General features: G+C 35.7%; 2 protein-coding genes across 10 annotated transcripts in view; one reads left to right on the forward strand and one right to left on the reverse strand.

The window, feature by feature from the left end:
* Positions 1-18,550, forward strand: part of CEP57 (centrosomal protein 57) — an 85,133-nt gene that overhangs the window by 40,787 nt on the left and 25,796 nt on the right. For 2 of the 4 annotated variants that reach the window (XM_074400448.1, XM_074400449.1), the window contains exon 11: positions 796-3,724. In XM_074400448.1, coding sequence (XP_074256549.1) covers positions 796-1,029 — 234 coding nt within the window. In that variant the 3' untranslated portion in view covers positions 1,030-3,724. Of the gene's footprint in view, positions 1-795; positions 3,725-18,550 lie in introns of those variants that run through there. The other 2 variants (XM_003923810.4, XR_012518003.1) reach the window with 2 other exon arrangements.
* MTMR2 (myotubularin related protein 2) overlaps positions 3,977-18,550 on the reverse strand; it is a 91,515-nt gene continuing 76,941 nt past the window's right edge. For all 6 annotated transcript variants that reach the window (XM_003923797.4, XM_003923798.4, XM_074400443.1 and 3 more), the window contains 7 exons: positions 18,175-18,363; positions 15,904-16,089; positions 13,131-13,337; positions 10,420-10,512; positions 6,933-7,046; positions 6,024-6,200; positions 3,977-5,346 (listed from right to left, as the gene is read on the reverse strand). In XM_003923797.4, coding sequence (XP_003923846.1) covers positions 5,185-5,346; positions 6,024-6,200; positions 6,933-7,046; positions 10,420-10,512; positions 13,131-13,337; positions 15,904-16,089; positions 18,175-18,363 — 1,128 coding nt within the window. In that variant the 3' untranslated portion in view covers positions 3,977-5,184. The remainder of the gene's footprint in view (positions 5,347-6,023; positions 6,201-6,932; positions 7,047-10,419; positions 10,513-13,130; positions 13,338-15,903; positions 16,090-18,174; positions 18,364-18,550) is intronic.

Genomic DNA, 18,550 nt, shown 5'->3' on the forward strand with positions numbered 1-18,550 from the left:
AAAAATAATGGAACAAAAATAAAATTCTTTTCATAGTATTAATACATTACCGTTACATCTCTTCATCCATCTGGAACTTGCTTCTTTGCCTGCTCAGGCTGGTTTCCACAATGCCTTTCTCCTCTTGCAATTTGTGAAAATCCTTCCCGTTCTTCATTCCCATGTCTGATTTTTTGCCTCTTTCATTAGTCCTTCCTTCAGCTCTCCTTGTTTCTCACTCACCCTGTTCTGTACTTTGGCAACATTGCTTTAATTTAGGACAACTAGAATTTATCTGTTTACTCATGTTTTTTGTATATTGTTATATATATATTTAAGCATATATTTGTTATTTATATTAATGTTTAAATTTTAAATGACTAGTGCAGATTTTGAAGTCTTAAAAACTTTGGGAGGCCGAGGCGGGTGGATCACGAGGTCGAGAGATCGAGACCATCCTGGTCAACATGGTGAAACCCCGTCTCTACTAAAAATACAAAAAATTAGCTGGGCATGGTGGCGCGTGCCTGTAATCCCAGCTACTTAGGAGGCTGAGGCAGGAGAATTGCCTGAACCCAGGAGGCGGAGGTTGCGGTGAGCCGAGACCGCGCCATTGCACTCCAGCCTGGGTAACAAGAGCGAAACTCCGTCTCAAAAAAAAAAAAAAAAAAAAAAAAAAACCTAGAATGTTATTATTTCAGTTTCATCTAGCATGAGAGTTACCAAAAGAAGGTACCTTTTTGTCCTTTTTGTTGTCAGAAAAAAAAATGTTAATTAAATTCTCCTTTTCCTTCCTGCCTTGGTTATTTGATATAGCTGGAGAAACAGAAGTTAGAGAAGCAGAAGAAGGAGTTAAAAGCTACCAAAAAGACTCTTGATGAAGAAGGAAACAGCAACAGCCGTTCTTCTGGAATCACAGGAACCACAAATAAGAAAGATTTTACCAAACTGAGACCTGGAGAAAAACGCAGAAAAAACCTTCAGTTATTGAAGGACATGCAAACCATACAGAATTCATTACAAAGCAGTAGTTTGTCTTGGGATTACTGACTTATAACCAGGTCATAAATTTTATTCAGATAATCCGTACCTCATCAATCAGATGTTAACAATTTACTTCCCAGGTCTTATACTAACTTATGTTGGAATTAATTTATAGCAGGTGTTTAAGGGACCCAGACTTCATTACACAGGCTTTTTGTGTATGCAGCATGACTCAGTGTTAACGCATTTAAGCAGAAACCAGGGGAGTTAAGAAAGCCTGAGAAACCACACATTATCTTGTTTTGTTGAGATGAATTTGCTGTACTGGTATATTGCACTTTGTAAACAGATTATCAGTTTTTTACTTGTGGGTGTGATTTTTAAAAAATAGTTCTTTATAATTAAAATTAAATTTTCAAAATATGAGACTATGCCATAGGCAGGGCTTGAAAAGTCTCACTTTTAAACCTTTCCGTGGCATGAAGTGCCCAATTCCCCTTTCCAAAGCAACCATTAAACATACTTTTTGTTTCTATTATTGGTGGAGTTTTACTATATTTAAAATTTTTATTTAACAAGATTTTAATTTTGCTTTTTGGCGTTTGACTTTTATCCATATTAAGTGGACTTGCTTTTTAATGTATTGTTAATTTTTTAAAAACAAGCAATTTTAAGTTACATCTGTAAAAATCATAAAAGAATTTTTGAAAGTATGAACAAATTATCAGCAAAATAATTGAGATTTTGGAATAAAGTGAGTGGGAGAGAGAAAGGGGTATGCTGTAAGCATACACCTTCACAGTTCCTAAATAATACCTGTTCTGTAATCATGATATTCACTCAAGGCATAGTGGTTTTTAATCTCAAAACTCACAGAACCCTCTGAATTATTTGCTTTTACAGGTGTACAGTATGAGTGGAGTATGAACTGTGCACATAATTGTTATGCTATTCATATAATTTCAACTAGATCAAGATGTTAACCTTTTATAAATTTGAAGTCAATAAAGCACCTTTTTTAAGGAAGCACTGAAACTTTCCTTAACAGCCTGTTAATAAGGGCTTTGTGATAAGCTCTGAAAAAATGCATTTCTAAATAGGACATCAGTGTATTGATGACGAGAAAAACCTAGTACTTAGTTGCCATTCTCATGCTTACATAGAAACAGAGCCGAAGAATATAGATTTCTTCATGATACAAGGTAATCCAAGAGTGCGAATGAACATGTTAGCCACATATTAGAGGAATTCCTTTCATATGCCTCCCCTGTAATTGAGTTAAAATTCTTAGATTATATTCAGACATCCAGCATGAATTGTCATGGCTTCCTGGGCACCAGGCATGTCAAGCTTTTCTATGGTAACAGGTTTTAATTTAGGATCCTTAAATAGATTTTGGGGTCTTATTTGTGACTCTCCTGAAATAGTAAACTTGGGTTTGTTTTTCCAGTTTTCTAATGAGTAGGTTTGTAACTTCATGACCCCATAGCCACAAGGAAAGTGAGAAGCAGTGCTCTGGTGACATGATAAATATATTTGTTAACCACCATTTCAACTATTAAAAACTGCTGTTCTCTCCTTGTTTGAATTTCAGGTCACTAAACTGTATAACCGTCATTTGAATTGTAGTGGCTCTGAGTCCTTATTAGAAGGGTGACTGAATGATGCTAAAGCCCACCCTGTTTCTCAACTAGGATTCAAACTGATGTAACTACTCCAGTTTTTTGTACTCTCAGGTGAGAAGTGAAAACAAAATACTGTTTCAGTTTTCTTCTCTGCAAGTTTACAGTAGAGGAATGTCATCCATCCACTTAGGTTGTAACGGAGCTTTATTGCAGTTCATTTCAAATAAGAAAAGTATGTTTACAGACTTGGGGTTGACATGTGAATTATTCATTCCAATACAGTGTGGTGAACTGCAGTGGTAGTAGCCATATACACAATGCTGTGGGGGCACAGAGGAAGGTGGGGATGTCAGAGAAGGCATTCATGAATCAGGTAACTTCTCAGAGGAAGAAATGCCTAAACTCTAGAAAATAGACAGTAGTCTCAAGGGAGAACAGTTGTTCCAGGTGCACAAGATAGATTGAACAAAAGTGGGGAAGTAGAAATCTGCAGATTACATGAGGCAATTGTGAACAGCAGAATAGCATTGGTACATAAAAGTTGAGTTATGCAGAGACTAGGTCGAAGGAGGCTAAGGAGCTTCAATTTAATCATACTGGTCTCTGGATTTTGTAACCCTAAGAATAAAGGGAAAAAATTAGACCAGCACAACCAATAGACACATAAAGTTATGAAACACGTAACTGTCAATTCAAATATTTAAAGTTTTGTTTGTGTAAATATGTAAAAGTGCTAGTATTCCCCCTTCCACACATACCAGTGGTATGTCTTAAAGGCTCAAGTGCATGTACTCCGTACTGGGGACTTCTGCAAAAGGTGAGGGCAACCACTGGAAGGTTCTCAACAGAGAAGTGATATGGTTGTACTTAGATTTCCCTGGCTTTTGATAGGAATTTGAAGTGGATGCAAGTATATTAAGACTACAAGATTTAAATTCTTGATCTCTTCAGCCCTTCTACATTCTTTATGTGGTGTCAGACTAAGATAATAAGGGTTTAATGAGGAAAATGGCAGATGTGTTTGTGAAATGTTTGGAGTGGAAAACGTAATTTTAATACTGATTTGCTAACCCATAAATGCCTTGTTAAACAGCTTCTATTTCACACAATTGCCAAATAAATCATTCTGGTACCAATTTTGCTAAATTGGATAGAAACTAGTTCCTCATTGCAAGACCAAGATGGAGGCTAAGGTTCGGACTCCCTGTATAGTGAATCGGTGAGTGAAAAAACGCTGTATATTTTAATTGTTTGAATGGATATTGGTTAAGGAAAAATGAGTACAAATTGAACATTTTGATTGGGGGTTACATATTCCTCCAGTAATTTCCAGATATTTCTGGAGGAAAAAAATTAAGGCAACTTTGGACAAGAACAAAATTTAAAAGTCAGTTGGAATTTCTTTTAATTAAAAGACCAAGGGACAAGAAGCTCCTTTGTTACAGTACATTACATATGGCTCTTACATAGAGTAAAACAGACATCAGAGTCAAATGTTTCTACCAGCACTGAACTCTTACTTATAGCAGGTGAACAGTGAGGCAAGATTTCTTTTACTGGCTTTGAGATTGTAATACATCTTTTACATGCAGTATGTTCTTTGGTAGACTTAATCATTCAGTGGAATTACAGAATTTGCAAAGGAAAAAAAATGTAATATAAAATTTGAGCATAGTACTTCTCACCATAAGCTGTTTATACAGACTTGAGAAAAAAAAAAATGTCAGTCCTAGTAAGATTTTTAAATACTTTTTAAAAACTTGCCAGTTTGCTTCTGTGTGTGTTTAGACACACAGAACAAGTGAAATGAAGTAGAGTAAATCATTAGTTTACCTTCCATGATGTTTCTGGTAACTGGGCTAGTATGAAGGGCATGGGCGTGGAATTCTCTGAACTCCTGTATGGCTACTTTCTCCCCTTTATCTTCCCCCAAGTATATCTACAAGGCCTCCCATTTTGTATCAACTTTCTAATACACCTTAAGTATGTAAATAATGACAGCAGTAATTTTCCAGTTACGACTATGCCATAATATCTTCAACACTCTGCCTTTTATTATATGAAGAATATGGAAGTTAAAAAAAAAATTGGTCAAGGTAAATCAATTACTGCAAAAAAAAGGAAAACGTAGAATGGAGAAAGTGATATCAAATGATTTTGATCTGTCATGGTATCAAGGCCCAATATATATGATGCCACAGAATTTCAGTGTTGGTTTGAAAACTGTTCCTCCGCATAGTGACCAGAGTGTATTTCTAAAATGGTTTTATTTAATATTACCAGATGGTAAGATTTATAACAGTATTTTCCTTTTAATAATAGAAACTTGTTCCCACTGTGGATCCAGGATTGAAGTATTTTAATATTCTCTGGATACTTAAAAGATTAGTGTCATAATCATGTAATTACATATGGAGTTATTTCACTTAAGCCACCTGCACTGTTATAGTTCTAAACTCATCCTAGAGAGATTTAAAATAAATAAAGTGACTGAACTTTCTCTCATAGATGGGTTCTAAATTTGGAAGACTTTCTACTCAGAGCTGCCACTGTAAACAAGAGTGTGTAGCAATGATGCCCCTCATTATACAATCCTTTATACAACAGTTTGGACTGGAGTGACACACTGTGCAGGAGAGCTGGCTCTCTCTGATGATGAGGTTGATCGGTTAGAAATCTCTCTCTGTAGTTCCTCTACTTTTTTCTGAAGCTCTGCTCGTTTAGCAAGAAGTTCTTTATATCTGTTGTGAATAGGTTCCTGTAAGAGCAAAACATAGAATCATTCAACTAGGCAATCCTGCCCAAAGCCAAGGTCAGATCATTCCCTAAATGTTGCAGTGTATGCTTTTTCAGCTGTTGGAACCAGTGATGCCTTTCCAATCCATCAGTGAAGTTAAATACAGAGACTTCAGACACCACTACTCTTTTCACTTGCTTTCCCAGTGCCCCTGAGTACTTCTAAGAGAATACCTACTGTGTAGATGCTCTTGAAACTGGTACTTTACCAAATAAAACAAATATTTAAGACAATTAAAAAATAGTAGTCAGAAGATTCCCTATCAATTAGTTGTAGGTTTTTAGCCTTGAACAGTTCTAGGTAGTTAATATTCCATAATATATTCAGAGTACACCAGAATTATGTTCAGCTTTTAATTTACTAAAGCTACTTTCTTCAGCTTATTAAAACAAGTCCCCTAGAGGTTATCCAGACAGAGGAGGGAAGATGCAAACAAACAGATAGGTGATTTGTCCAGTGTCATACAAGCAGTCCTAAGAACCAGGTATACTGATTATCCTGCCCCAGTATAGTACATTTTCTACTATACCATTGTACCTACTAGTGGGTAAACTTTTATAATCTTTGTAGCTGCTTTTAACAAAACAAAGTTGCATTGCGTGGATGAAAACTCGCATTGTATGTTGTACAGTACACACCTGTGGTTTCATCCGTGGATTCCACCTTATGTAATAACCCACCCAGAGCTCTAGGTGGCGCATGCTGGCTACTGGATAAAGGACATGATTGGAATAGCTCCCATAGAGAGGATTAGTGAAGTCTTCCAGCTGGCTATTTATGTAAGACCACAGCGACACAGTCCTTTTAGGAAGATTCTGTAGGCAGGAAAAATAGGTAAAGATTCTCCACCACATAAGCCATTTACACTTTAAATGAACTTTGTAAAGAAATATTTTGTAGTCATTAAAATCTCTTTAGAGGAACAGACTTCAGTGGTAAACGAACTTATATAAACAGTCTCCAGTTCCTCAGAGACATAACATACGACCCAGCAATTCCACTCCTCTACATATCCAACAAAACTGAAGACATATGTCTATACAAAAACTTTGTTACAGATGTTCAAAGCAGCACCAGTCTTAATAGCCAACAAGTGAGAGCAACCCAAAGTCAGTCCAACTGATGAATGGATAAGTAGAATATATCTACACAATGGAATATTATTCAGCCATAAAAAAAAAACCAATACATGCTATAGAATGTATGAACCTTGGATATATTAAAGGAGCAAGGTTTACACATTAAATGTTTACACAAGGTTTACATATTAAATGATTCCATTTATATGAAATGTCCAGAGGCAAATCCAGAGACAAAACTTAACCTAAAATGTCTCATTTATAAGATTAGAATATACTTGGAAATTTGAACGCCTATTCACTCAAATGTACATTTTCTGCTAAATTTTTCTGCACCTGCTTTGAAGGATTTCCATTCTACACAGAAAAATTGGTATACTGGTGCTCCTTAGATTTCACATTCTTCAGTTCTCTTTAGCAGAAACTACTTCCCACCCATGAACTCATAGCAGACAGTTCATATTTTACCTCTTTTCCTCTCTGTTGTTCACTATTACAGAGGAATGTTCCGAATAAGCAGCTGTATAGGTGATCCAAAATAGTAATGAGAAAATACTCATTGAATTCAAATGCGGTAGGAAACTGCAAATTGAACATCACAAATGTAAATTAAGACATTCTTTAGGCATATTCATTCCTCTCATGGGTAGATTCTTTAAGTTAAACATTCAAATTTACATTATCCCAAACCATTATGGCATTATCTGTATGGTTTTCTTTTCAAAAACTGCTTTATCACTTTTCTGACCATGATGTTTCTGTATATGCTGTATCTGCTAACCTTATACTTGCAGGCTGAATTTTGACTTAGGCAATTCTAGGCATTCTCTGCCAAAAATGACCACAAACATCAAGACTCTAAATTTTCAACACCATAGTTGATTTCTTAAGGATTACAAAAAAAAAAAATGCCAATAATGTTCTCCAGAAAATGTCAGCAATACCCTAAAGTAAACATTTAAGTAAGACACATAATTTACAAGTCAACCAGCCTATTACATATTTAGGTTGGTGCAAAAGTAATTGCAGCTTTTGCCACTGAAAGGGCAATTACTTTTGCACCGACCTAAACTTTTCAAGGACCATCCATGCCATCAAAACAGAGTTCCTTGTAAGCTACTATTTTGGCTGCATCTAACAAAAAGAAAATTCACTCTCTAACCCAAGTCAGGAACTTGACTGGATGTTAATTTTACACAAGTAACACAATTTTAGGGGACTAATCAAATGAAAAATTACAAACCCCCCAAAATTAGAAGGTTTAGTTTAATCCACCTTATCTAATATTTCAGAATTATTTGGAAGCTTCCATGTAAGATTCTACCAATTATAGGGCTGTGTGTGATAAATTCTATAAATACTTGAATTGCAGACTGTGAAAATACATTGCTTCCAAATTTTTATTTCTTAGCTCCCTTCCTTTATAGTGGAGGAAAATAGTATAAACAGCATGGAAATGGAATAAGGATGAAAACAACTTTGCCTTGAAGTTTCCTAAAATTTAGCAAGTATACACAGGGTAACATGACAGATTTCTTAAACAAGAAAGGGCATTTAACTATGTCTTGAACAATTTTTGTGGCTGTGAAGCTGAATGAAACAGATGATCAAGCATTGCCACAACAAAAAGCCAATTGTAAGAAACTGTCGAATCCCATTTATTCCTTTAAAAAAATAAGTCCCATCTCCTGTATTTGTTCACACTCTTTTAACAGCCTTATTATTAGCCAAATATGAATGCATCCTGAATCATTAAATAGCAATCTCAAGGATCTAAGCCTGCGATTAATTTTTCCATCTTCTTGGCAAAACTATTAGCTCAGTTATGAGAAGACAGCTTAATCAGTAGGCATTTCCTCACAAAGAAACTAAAATAGCAGGGCATTAACTGCAGCTATTGCTTTTAAAATTATAAGCAGAAGAGAACTATTTTGTTTACATGCTTAAAATCTAAAAGGCCCTTCAACAACTGCTTCCTGATTTCAGGACTGAGGTGACAGATGAGGATGCAAATAGGAAAGAGGTATGGAATCTGGCTATCATAACATAATTGGTTCTGTTTTGACAAATGTGCTATTCAAGTCTCTGTACTAGCATTCCAGTATTTATAAAACTGATGATTACTAACACACATTATGACTAGTTAATATGCTTGATGTTTGGGAAGAAAATATACAGAAAAACATCAGGTGTATAAAATACAGATGGCTATAAAGTATTTTAGGTTCTATCAAAAATACAGATTTAAACTGATTTTCTTTGATTTAGTGCCGGGCTCAAAATTCGAGTTAAGGCTGCTTTTAGATATAGAGCATATAAAAAGTTAACAAAATTAAAATTACTAAGAAGAAACGTATTAGGATGTATTCTCCCATCCAAGTGCTAACAAGACCCAACCTTGCTTTGCTTCCAAAATCAGATGAGATGGACAAATGCAGGGTGGTTGGCTGTAGATTACCATGTACTCTTCTTTGCAAGAGTAAACTGGTAACTGGTAAATGTGGGTTTTTTTGGTAAATGTGTTTTTTTTCCTAACATATCAGAACTAATATATTCAAGCACCTGATTGCCTTCAAGGTACTCACCTTGGAAAGCAGTACACACAACCATCAGCAAAATACCAGGTTTCAAAGAGCTTTCCTACTCCTTTGATGGCGAATTTAATTTTTGCCAATAGTCAAAGGTTATTTAAAACTGAATATGGTAATAGTCAAAAGTGGGGTCCTAGGGTTTTGGGTCATACATTCAAAAAAGGATTGGGAGAGACTCACGTAGTTGAAATACTCTCTCAAAGGCAATTCCAAAGGAAAAAGTCAAACATAATACATGAAAGTATTAAACATTGTTAAACTAAGTATATAGCACCTTTCCTTCCTCCTACCGCACAACACACCAAAGGTCTGATTTATAAAACAAAACTGAATTGTACACACCTGTTCAGTATACATGCAGAAATACTAGTCTCATATTGTAGTCATATCTACGAAATGCTTCATTTAACCCAACATGTTTCTAAATAATTCACCCAAGTAGAAATGCTTATGGAGGCAGGGGACTATTAAGTATAGAATTATTTCCCCTGATGATAACCATTAATTTTCTTTTATTTAAATAAATAGCATTTTATTGAAGCTAAAAAAAATAGCCTCCTAATATGATCCAAAGCCAAGCAGAGCCAGCACTTGCTCTACTTTAAATTCATGTGGCAATCGAAATAAAAACAATTCAGACTTCCAGTTGTTTTGGGGTCTAATAAACTCTTGGATAAATAATGAACTTACTTCCTAATAAGCTGCATTCAACTGGGTTTTGAGATCATTTTTCTCGAGCTAGTATTAAATCATATTTTTAAGTCAGTGACCCTTTGCCTCGTTAATAAAGTGATCCCATGATAAACGAGGTGTTTTCTGTCCCCTTTCTTTCCAAAATATTAAATTCATTTATATTAATATTTCAAGTTAATTTTTAGAAGTTCTAAAAGTCATAATTCTCTCCATGCTAAAAAAATTTTTAAGAACTAAATGTAGTATGTGCCTACCTTGCTATACTTTCTATATATTTTTCCCTTAAAAATTTTCAGAAGGAACAGATTGAGATGAAACAAAATAACAGTTAAAGTTACTTAGAAGATTTTGTTTTGTTTATGTTCTCTAGCTTATTTTTCTCCACTCTCAGCAATACAAAAATGGCTTCTAGCAAACTTCTCAGGAGTTATTATCAATGCTACTCATTGAATGCTAATAGAATCAAATTGTCAAGTGTTTAATAATACCCCCAAATAACAACCTTTAACCTGACTCATAACATGACAATAAATAATAGCTCTCACATGGACATGAAGACTGTACAAGAATTTCCATTTAATGATCTATAGGATAATCAGTGACCAAATCTCCCAACTCTGACAGGAAAATTGAAAGGAGATGTGTAAGAATAGAAAGCCCAGATAAGTTACCTGTCTTGTCATCTGCCAGACACAGTCAATAAATTGAAGAAAAACTGGCGATCTGTCTGCATCCGCATGGTTCTTATCTCCATGGCCAACTCTCTGAAGCAAAAAGGTGAAATATGTGAACTTAGGGGGATTTTTCATATTTTGATGGAAATAATTTTTTTAAAAAATTACAGTTGGTCAGTATTCTAAAAATTTGCAAAGTAGGGTGCTGTGGTTCACACCTGTAATCCCAACACTTTGAGAGGCTGTGGTGGAAGGATCACTTGAAGCCAAGCCAAGAAATCGAGGTGGGTCTGGGCAATATAGCAAGATCCCATCTCTTCAAAAAATTTTTAAAAGCCAGGCATGGTGGTGTGCATCTGTAGTCCTAGCTATTCAGAAGGCTATGGTGGGAGGCTGGCTTGAGCCCAAAAGTACAAGGCTACGTATTGTGCACTCCAGCCTAGGTGACAAAGTGAGGCCCTGTCTAATACACATAAAAATTTTCAGAAAGTCTTTTAAAGAGCATTGAAAAGGAAGTAGAAATCACCTGTTATCCTGCCAAGCAGAAATCTGTTATTAACATTTGGCATGCATACTGCTCAGATATTCTTTGCATGAGTGCTTGTAATACAAATTAGTACTGTTTAATAAATGAAACCCTGATCCTAAAAGGTTGATAATGAAAGACAGAAGCAGTCAGAACTCAAAGGTCAGGTTTTTGTCCTGGAGATTTTAATGTCTCTCCAATAAATAACAGTTCCATGGACACTGGACTCGGCACCATTCTCTGTTAATACCTTGACCACTTAGTGAAAGGTACCCCATCCTGTCTTAGCACTAATGTGTCTTCATCAGGAGGAACCATATTAGCACACATCTTAGAAAACCTGTTAAAAATGCTTGACATCAACCCTCCAAGCAGGCAGTCATCTACCTAGTTTATCAGTTATTTCCTCTGATGACCTTTCACTCAGATAACTGAAACAGAATCCTGCTTCTTACCCCAAAGCAGGAATTCTAAGTGTGGTCCACAAACATTCAAGGGCTGTGAGGTCAAAACTATTTTCCTAATAATAAGACATTATTTACCTTTTTCAGTGTGTTGGCATTTGCACGAATGATGCAGAAATTATGAAATTTAAAAATTCTGGTGCCTTACCAGGCATCAAGCAAGGCAATGCTTATTATTAAAACTGTAGTCAGCCAGGTGCGGTGGCTCACGCCTCTAATCCACACTTTGGGAGGCCAAGGTGGCTGGATCACAAGGTCAGGAGTTCAAGACCATCCTAGCTAACACAGTGAAACTCCCTCTCTACTAAAAATACAAAAAATTAGCCAGGTGTGGTGGCACACACAGGTAGTCCCAGCTACTCGGGAGACTGAGGCAGGAGAATCGCTTGAACCTGGGAGGTGGAGCTTGTACTGAACCAAGATCATGCCACTGCACTCCAGCCTGGGCAACAGAATGAGACTCCCGTCTCAGAAAAAAGAAAAACCCTGCACTTGTAGCCACTGTATTCTACCCTACCAGATCCTCACAGTTAAATAAAAGAAAGGAAAAAAGTCAATTTATCTTTTGCCAGTATATTTAACAAGGCAATAAAAATTACTAGTTTTATTAAATCTCATCCCTTGAGTACACTTTTTTAAATTGCCTGTGTGACGAAACAGGAAATATATATAACTCACTTCTGCTGCATGTAGTGTGGTAGAAGACGGCACTTTTTCATCATTTTTATTTGAAAGACAATACATGCATGCACTGTGGTTAGTAAGAGTTAGACTTTTTTTTTTAAATGTACAATGTGAATTATCACTTGAAAACAACTGACAGTATTTGTTGTCAATGAAAAAATTCAAGCTTTTGAATGAAAACTCAACGTTTAGAAAACGTTTGGCCACCACAATGAGCTTAAAAATACTTGAAGGCTTTTCTGACAAAATCAATGGTGATATTAACAATTGTGATTTAGAACTTTATTCTCTGAAGTAAGAGTTTGTTTTAAAAGGCCTTTTCATGATAAGTACATTTTGTAGAGAACTGCAAAATATGAGCCATCTGAATAAACATCCCAGATGCCCAATTTTACTGTTCAAGTTGAAAAGAGCAGACTAACTTTAAATGTCTGTTCCTTTCAAGTTAAAGCTGACCCTTGAACAACATGGTTTGAACTGCACAGGTCCACTTATATGCAGATTTGTTTCAGCCACATGTAGGATGCAGAACCCACATACACAGAGGGCTGACTTTACATGGTCCCTCAGAGCCAACCTCAAAACTTGACTATGTGTGAATTTTGGCCTGTTCATGGGGTCTGGGAACCAATCCCCCACATATACCAAGGGACAACTGTATAAACACTGCTAGTATACTCTGGTAACTACTGTATATTAAAGGTTACCATTACAGACAGCATCTGGGTAAATACCTTCTAAGTCTTTCAATTATTTAGGAAAATACCTGGCCAGAAACACCCATGGTCATCACTGACGTTTCCCAGTAGAGATCACAGGAAAGACCTGGTCAGACGCCTGATAAATAGCCAGCTCTGGCTCCAGACTAGTCATGTTAGGATATCCTAATGCTTTCCAAAACAAGCAAAAAATGTTTACCCTGCTAGATAAATGATCAACTTTAGATGAAGATCTCATTTTTAAAAATGCATTATTTTCACATGCCTTGGCATGAGATGCATGTAATACATCAGAAGTCAAGGTTCTTCACTTACTAGTTGAAATCGATGTCCAAAACTTAGCCATTCTTTTTCCACAAGGACTTCAAATCCTCGGATGGTTCGATAGTATCCATCCAACATGAGCATGGCAAGGGCAGTGAGCTGAGCTGTGCGATCCCAGCCGTCACTGCAGTGCACTACCACAGACGTCTTCCCTGACTCTACTTTGTCAGCAATCCTAAGAGCCCCTGCAAGAATAAGCTGGAAAACAGATTTTTTAATAAATTGGTTTTTAAAGTTAAATGCTTCCTTCTTCAAAATTTAATAATACAGTTTTATGAGGGATTACTATTTCAATAACATGAAAAACATTTGTCGCTTCCTAAGAATTTTTTTAAATGGTAGAAGATATATAAATTTTGCTTTTAAAACTAAAAAAACCTCCTCATTGTTGACTCTTACTAATTTGCCCAATGAAATAGCCAAATGAAAAGTACCTTTGGGTGCTAAATAAATGATGGTGTAAGATTCTTCTTAGAAGAGTAAGGTTCTAAAGAGATCTAAGAATCATCAAATATTCCATAATCTATTTAAATAAAAATAAATGATATGGCAACCGAAGCCTTTTTATGATTTAAAACAATGCTTACCTAACCAAATTGGGATAAGTATCTGAAAGCAATAATACTGGATCTCTTTTAAAACATTCAGTAGCATTTATTGTTTTGACTGAAGATTTTTATGTACAGTATATACTTTAGAGTGAGCTACTTTTCTGTAACGCTATGCATGAAAATTCACAGATTAATGCCAACCTGTTATTTGAAATAACTTCAGCTCTTGTTTTTTAAATATGCAGAAATCCTTTGCAAAATAACTTACCTTTTCTGAAATCCATTTTGAGTTAAAACTAAACAGAATGAGATATAACCAAAACACATACACACACACAAAAGTATGGTATCTTAAAAAAAAAAAAAAAAAAAAAAGACAATACAGCCCCTATTCTCTGCAATAGCCATATCATATAATACTTAAAAAATAGTATAGTTCTACATACATGGATGAGATTGAAAGAAAACAGATTAAATATGGAAATATGACAATCTCTCCTTGATCATAGTTATAAGCATATCCTGGAAATGGGGTGATATGATGATCTTGACATGTATCAGAGTCATGTAAGCATGAAGCACCTAGACCACATTCTCCAGTGATCCTAAATTCAGTATTTTAAATAAATTCCACCTATAATTCAAGTACATATACAGAGTTAAGAATCAGCTTAGTTAAGACTGATCACGAAGAGTTTTCCTGATTAGAAATCATTCATTCATTTATTAAACATTTATGAAGTCCCTTACTAGAAGTCCCTTACTAGAGAGACACTGCTCTAGGTATGGGCCATATAGCAGTGAACAAAGTACTTGCTTAATCAAGTTTACATTCTATTTGGGTGAGGCCCACCAGTCACAAACAAGGAAATATACAGTATATCAGATGGCAATAAGTGAAAACTTTCCATAGAAGTTACAGGGAGTGCTGGTAGAACTGTCATTTTGTAAAAAAAAGCAGCTGAGAAAGGCCTCTCTCACAAAGGTAATTTGAGCAGAGACTAGAACAGAATGAGTGAATAAACTTTCTTGGTATGGTAAAGACTGGAGAAGAAGAAAGTAGTTTTGCCAAACTATATGTCTTATACGTCTAGGGAAATTTGATTCTGTTATAGCCAACCTTTTAGAGAGCATGTTGTACCTGCAAATTAAATATTTGGAGTTTTCAGAATCAAACATGACCATTTATGTTAGTTCCAAATCAAGCCTGAGGCTGTATATTTACATATCACATAATTTAATAAATGGGCCACATGAACATTTATTAATTTAATAAATGAGCCATTAACTAGTGTTTATACTTTGTGATTTTCAAGCTTCTAAGCTCCTCAAACAGAATCAGTAGTCAAAATCATCTAATTAAAATTCTTATTAGTTCAGTTTGGTATTCTCTTCAATTCTGTCTGAACTTTGGATATTTTAATGTGAGTAGAAATATCCTCCTTCTTAACATGAAAGATTGTATTTCCCATTAACTCATAATACTTATACATGTGGTTACATAAGTATATATATTTGGTGAGTTACGTTACTGACAGACCATATCTGAAAATATCATAACTATGTTAACAGAAATAACAGTTTGGTGCTTCAAACATTAAATGAGCAGGTTAGGTAAATTAGCACTAACATGCTCTCCACAAGATTTAGCACTCAGTGTGGCTCATGCAACTACTCTACCTCATTTCCCTGATCAGAATGGTTTCAACTTCACAAATCATGCAACTAGTATTTATTGGGTACTGATTCACATAGTACCCTCACCCCTCTCGGGACAAAAAATACATATAGGATTTATCCAGTCTTGGTCTCCATAAAGTACACTGGTGGACACACAAAAGGCAACAAAGTACCGGTTAGTACCTGATTAGATGGAAAGACAGAGTAAAGAGTTCAGAGAAAATGGAAAAGGATGCAATCTGGGAAGACTTTATAGAAGAAATAAAATATGAAGTAGAATCTGAAGGATGGTTAGAATTCAGATAGGATGGGAAAAAGGAAACAAAAGAAGTACAACAGAACCAAATGCACAATATAAAAAACTAATTCATTCAAACATCAAAATTCAGTAGTAGTTCCAATTATCAAAGCATTTACCCATTTTTCATTGTTGAGAAAGGTATCTTCATGTTCATTTCAATTATAAGTAAAAAGCTAATATAAACAAAGGGGTAGAGAAAGTCTTTGTTTGGGATATAGTAACACACACATACCTTAATATGTTCTAGCCAATGAGTAGATTCCAAGTTAGACAACCAGTGAGTTTCCTCAATGTTGGGGTACACAATCTCCTTAAGCTTTCGTAATGATTCTCTCATGACGTGAATATTGTGGATATCCAGAAAAACTAGTTCAGCATTTTGATAGGCATCTTCACTTTCATAACCTCCACCCTTTGCCTAGAAAAAAGCACACATCATGGAAAATAAATGAATGCACTTGTAAACAAGTGACAAAATTTCCAATAGCATAAAAGATAATACATATTACTGGAAACCAGGAAAACTCCACAGGAAACTGTGGTAGTTCAGGACAACTTATTTAGCACAGCCACTCCTACCTCATCTTCTTCTTTGCAAAATGAATATACACTTAACTCTGACTTCCTCATGTGGCCATTATTAAAATTAAATGTGAAATACATAAGAAGGTATTTAAACATTGTAAAGCACTAAATTTTCCCTGCCTATACTTCAAGTCCTACCCAAGCATAATTTCTTACAGAAGACTTACCTTCATATTTACTGAAATTACCAGACTGTTAAGTTTCATGTGCTGGGACCACATGCCTGGTCCACCTATGCTTCTCCACCTCCCTGCCTCTTCACCTCATTTTAATCTTCGTATCAGAGAAATAAATTATTTGCAATCAAAATGACCTACTTCTTTTTTAACCACATAATTCTTTTTAAATAAAAAGATGGAAGAATTATAAAAGCACAGAATACTATCATCATCAGTGTCCTCAAAGACTTAAATCTACATCTACAGAATGAAATGAGGAAATATTTGGTGTTCAAAATAAGCTATGGGCTAGAAAGAAGCATCTCACTTTTTTGGACTTAATCTTTTTATAAAATTTCATGAATAAAATATTCTATCTCCAATCTAACTCATGTATAAGATCATACTTCTTAGAACCCTAATAGAAACAAAATAGAAAAATACTGGAGCAACAAATGTAATTATATAAAATTAAGTGATCGGCTAGGCGTGGTGACTCACGCTGTTAATCATAGCACTTTGGGAGGCTGAGGTGGGCAGATGACGAGGTCAGGAGATCGAGACCATCCTGGTCATGGTGAAACCCCATCTCTACTAAAATAAAAAAAATTAGCCTGGTGTGGCAGCATGTGCCTGTAGTCCCAGCTACTTAGGAGGCTGAAGCAGGGAATCGCTTGAACCCGGGAGACAGAGGCTGCAGTGAGCCAAGATTGTGCCACTGCATTCCAGCTGGTGACAGAGCAATACTCTGTCTCAAAAAATAATAATTAAGTGATCATATGACCCATATCTTTTAAAACAACAAAACCTATCAGCTCATAACCAGCAACAGATTACCAAAAGAACAGAAGTTTAGCTTCCCTTCTGACACTGAGAGTCTGGGAAATCGTTTGGCACAATAATAGAAATAAGTGTTTCAATGGATACCTGTTAACAAGGATTACTTCTGAGGAGTGGGAATAAGACGGACTTTCGATTCAAATTTGTTGCAACATTCTAGAAAGATAGCAGTGGTAACAACTATACAGAACCTATCACAGAAACACACAGAATGAAAATGCCCTAGAATCAGGTAGCAGTGATGGTTGTATGACTTTGTGAATATACTAAAAGCACTGAAATGTACATTTTAAAAGATGAGCACTTTTCAGTAATAGTTCCTGCTGCTGTAGTTACGTTGTTATGTCTTCTCTCTCCTTCCTTCCTTCTATAGATTTTGTCAGCTGAACCAAAATTTCAATTTCCACAATGTTAATATTTATTCTACTGGAACAATCAACTACAGCTAACTGCCAATTCTTCAGTCTAAATAACCTGTTCAGGTGGAGGGCGGTCAGAAGAGGGCACCACTAGTCACTGAGAACTCTAGTTCACTATTCCTAGAGCAGTACTACACAGGGACTTCAGTCAGTCATAAGCTCACTTAGTTGTCAAATTTGGAGAAGTGGGAAACTAAGAATAACTGAACACCTAGTTATTATGTAAGTAAGCATGGAGTTATGCTTTTTTTTATTAAATGATTTTTGCTTCCAAACACTGTTAACTATTATTATTCTCATTTTTACCAGTAAGCAAATTGAGGTCTAAAAAGGTTAAATAATTTAACTCAAACTCACACCATCAAGTTGCAGAGCCAAGACTAGAACCTGCATCTTTACCACTGCAGAGCCTGAGCTCTTTTTACTACACTGCGGCCCTGCCAAACTCAGCTGATCCATGAAACCATGATTATAATCATAATTACTAAAAGACCATCTGACCTTATTGGCAACAGCATTAACACTTGGCCGAGCATCAAATATAAAGATTTTGTGAGACTGGGCATTAGAATCCATGATAGCTTGAAGGTATTTTTCATCTTCTTTGCTTCGCTTTCCACTCACTCCAACCATGGGCTGGCTACACCGAGTGATTGTGGCTTGACTTTCAGGATGAATCCATGATAAAACCTTAGTGTGGAAAAAAAAATAACATACCTTTAACATACTTCTCTGTTTATAATCCTCAAAAACAGTACTCGATAACGCTCTGTTTTCTAACTGGATCCAAAGCCTGGCCATGAAAGGCTATCTGCGGCTGCTAGGAAAAATCATCACCTTTCTTTCAATCCAAGTCTGGCATGTGGAAAACTTGGTC

The sequence above is a fragment of the Saimiri boliviensis genome, chromosome 6 (assembly GCF_048565385.1).
Source record: "Saimiri boliviensis isolate mSaiBol1 chromosome 6, mSaiBol1.pri, whole genome shotgun sequence".
Lineage (NCBI taxonomy): Eukaryota > Metazoa > Chordata > Mammalia > Primates > Cebidae > Saimiri > Saimiri boliviensis.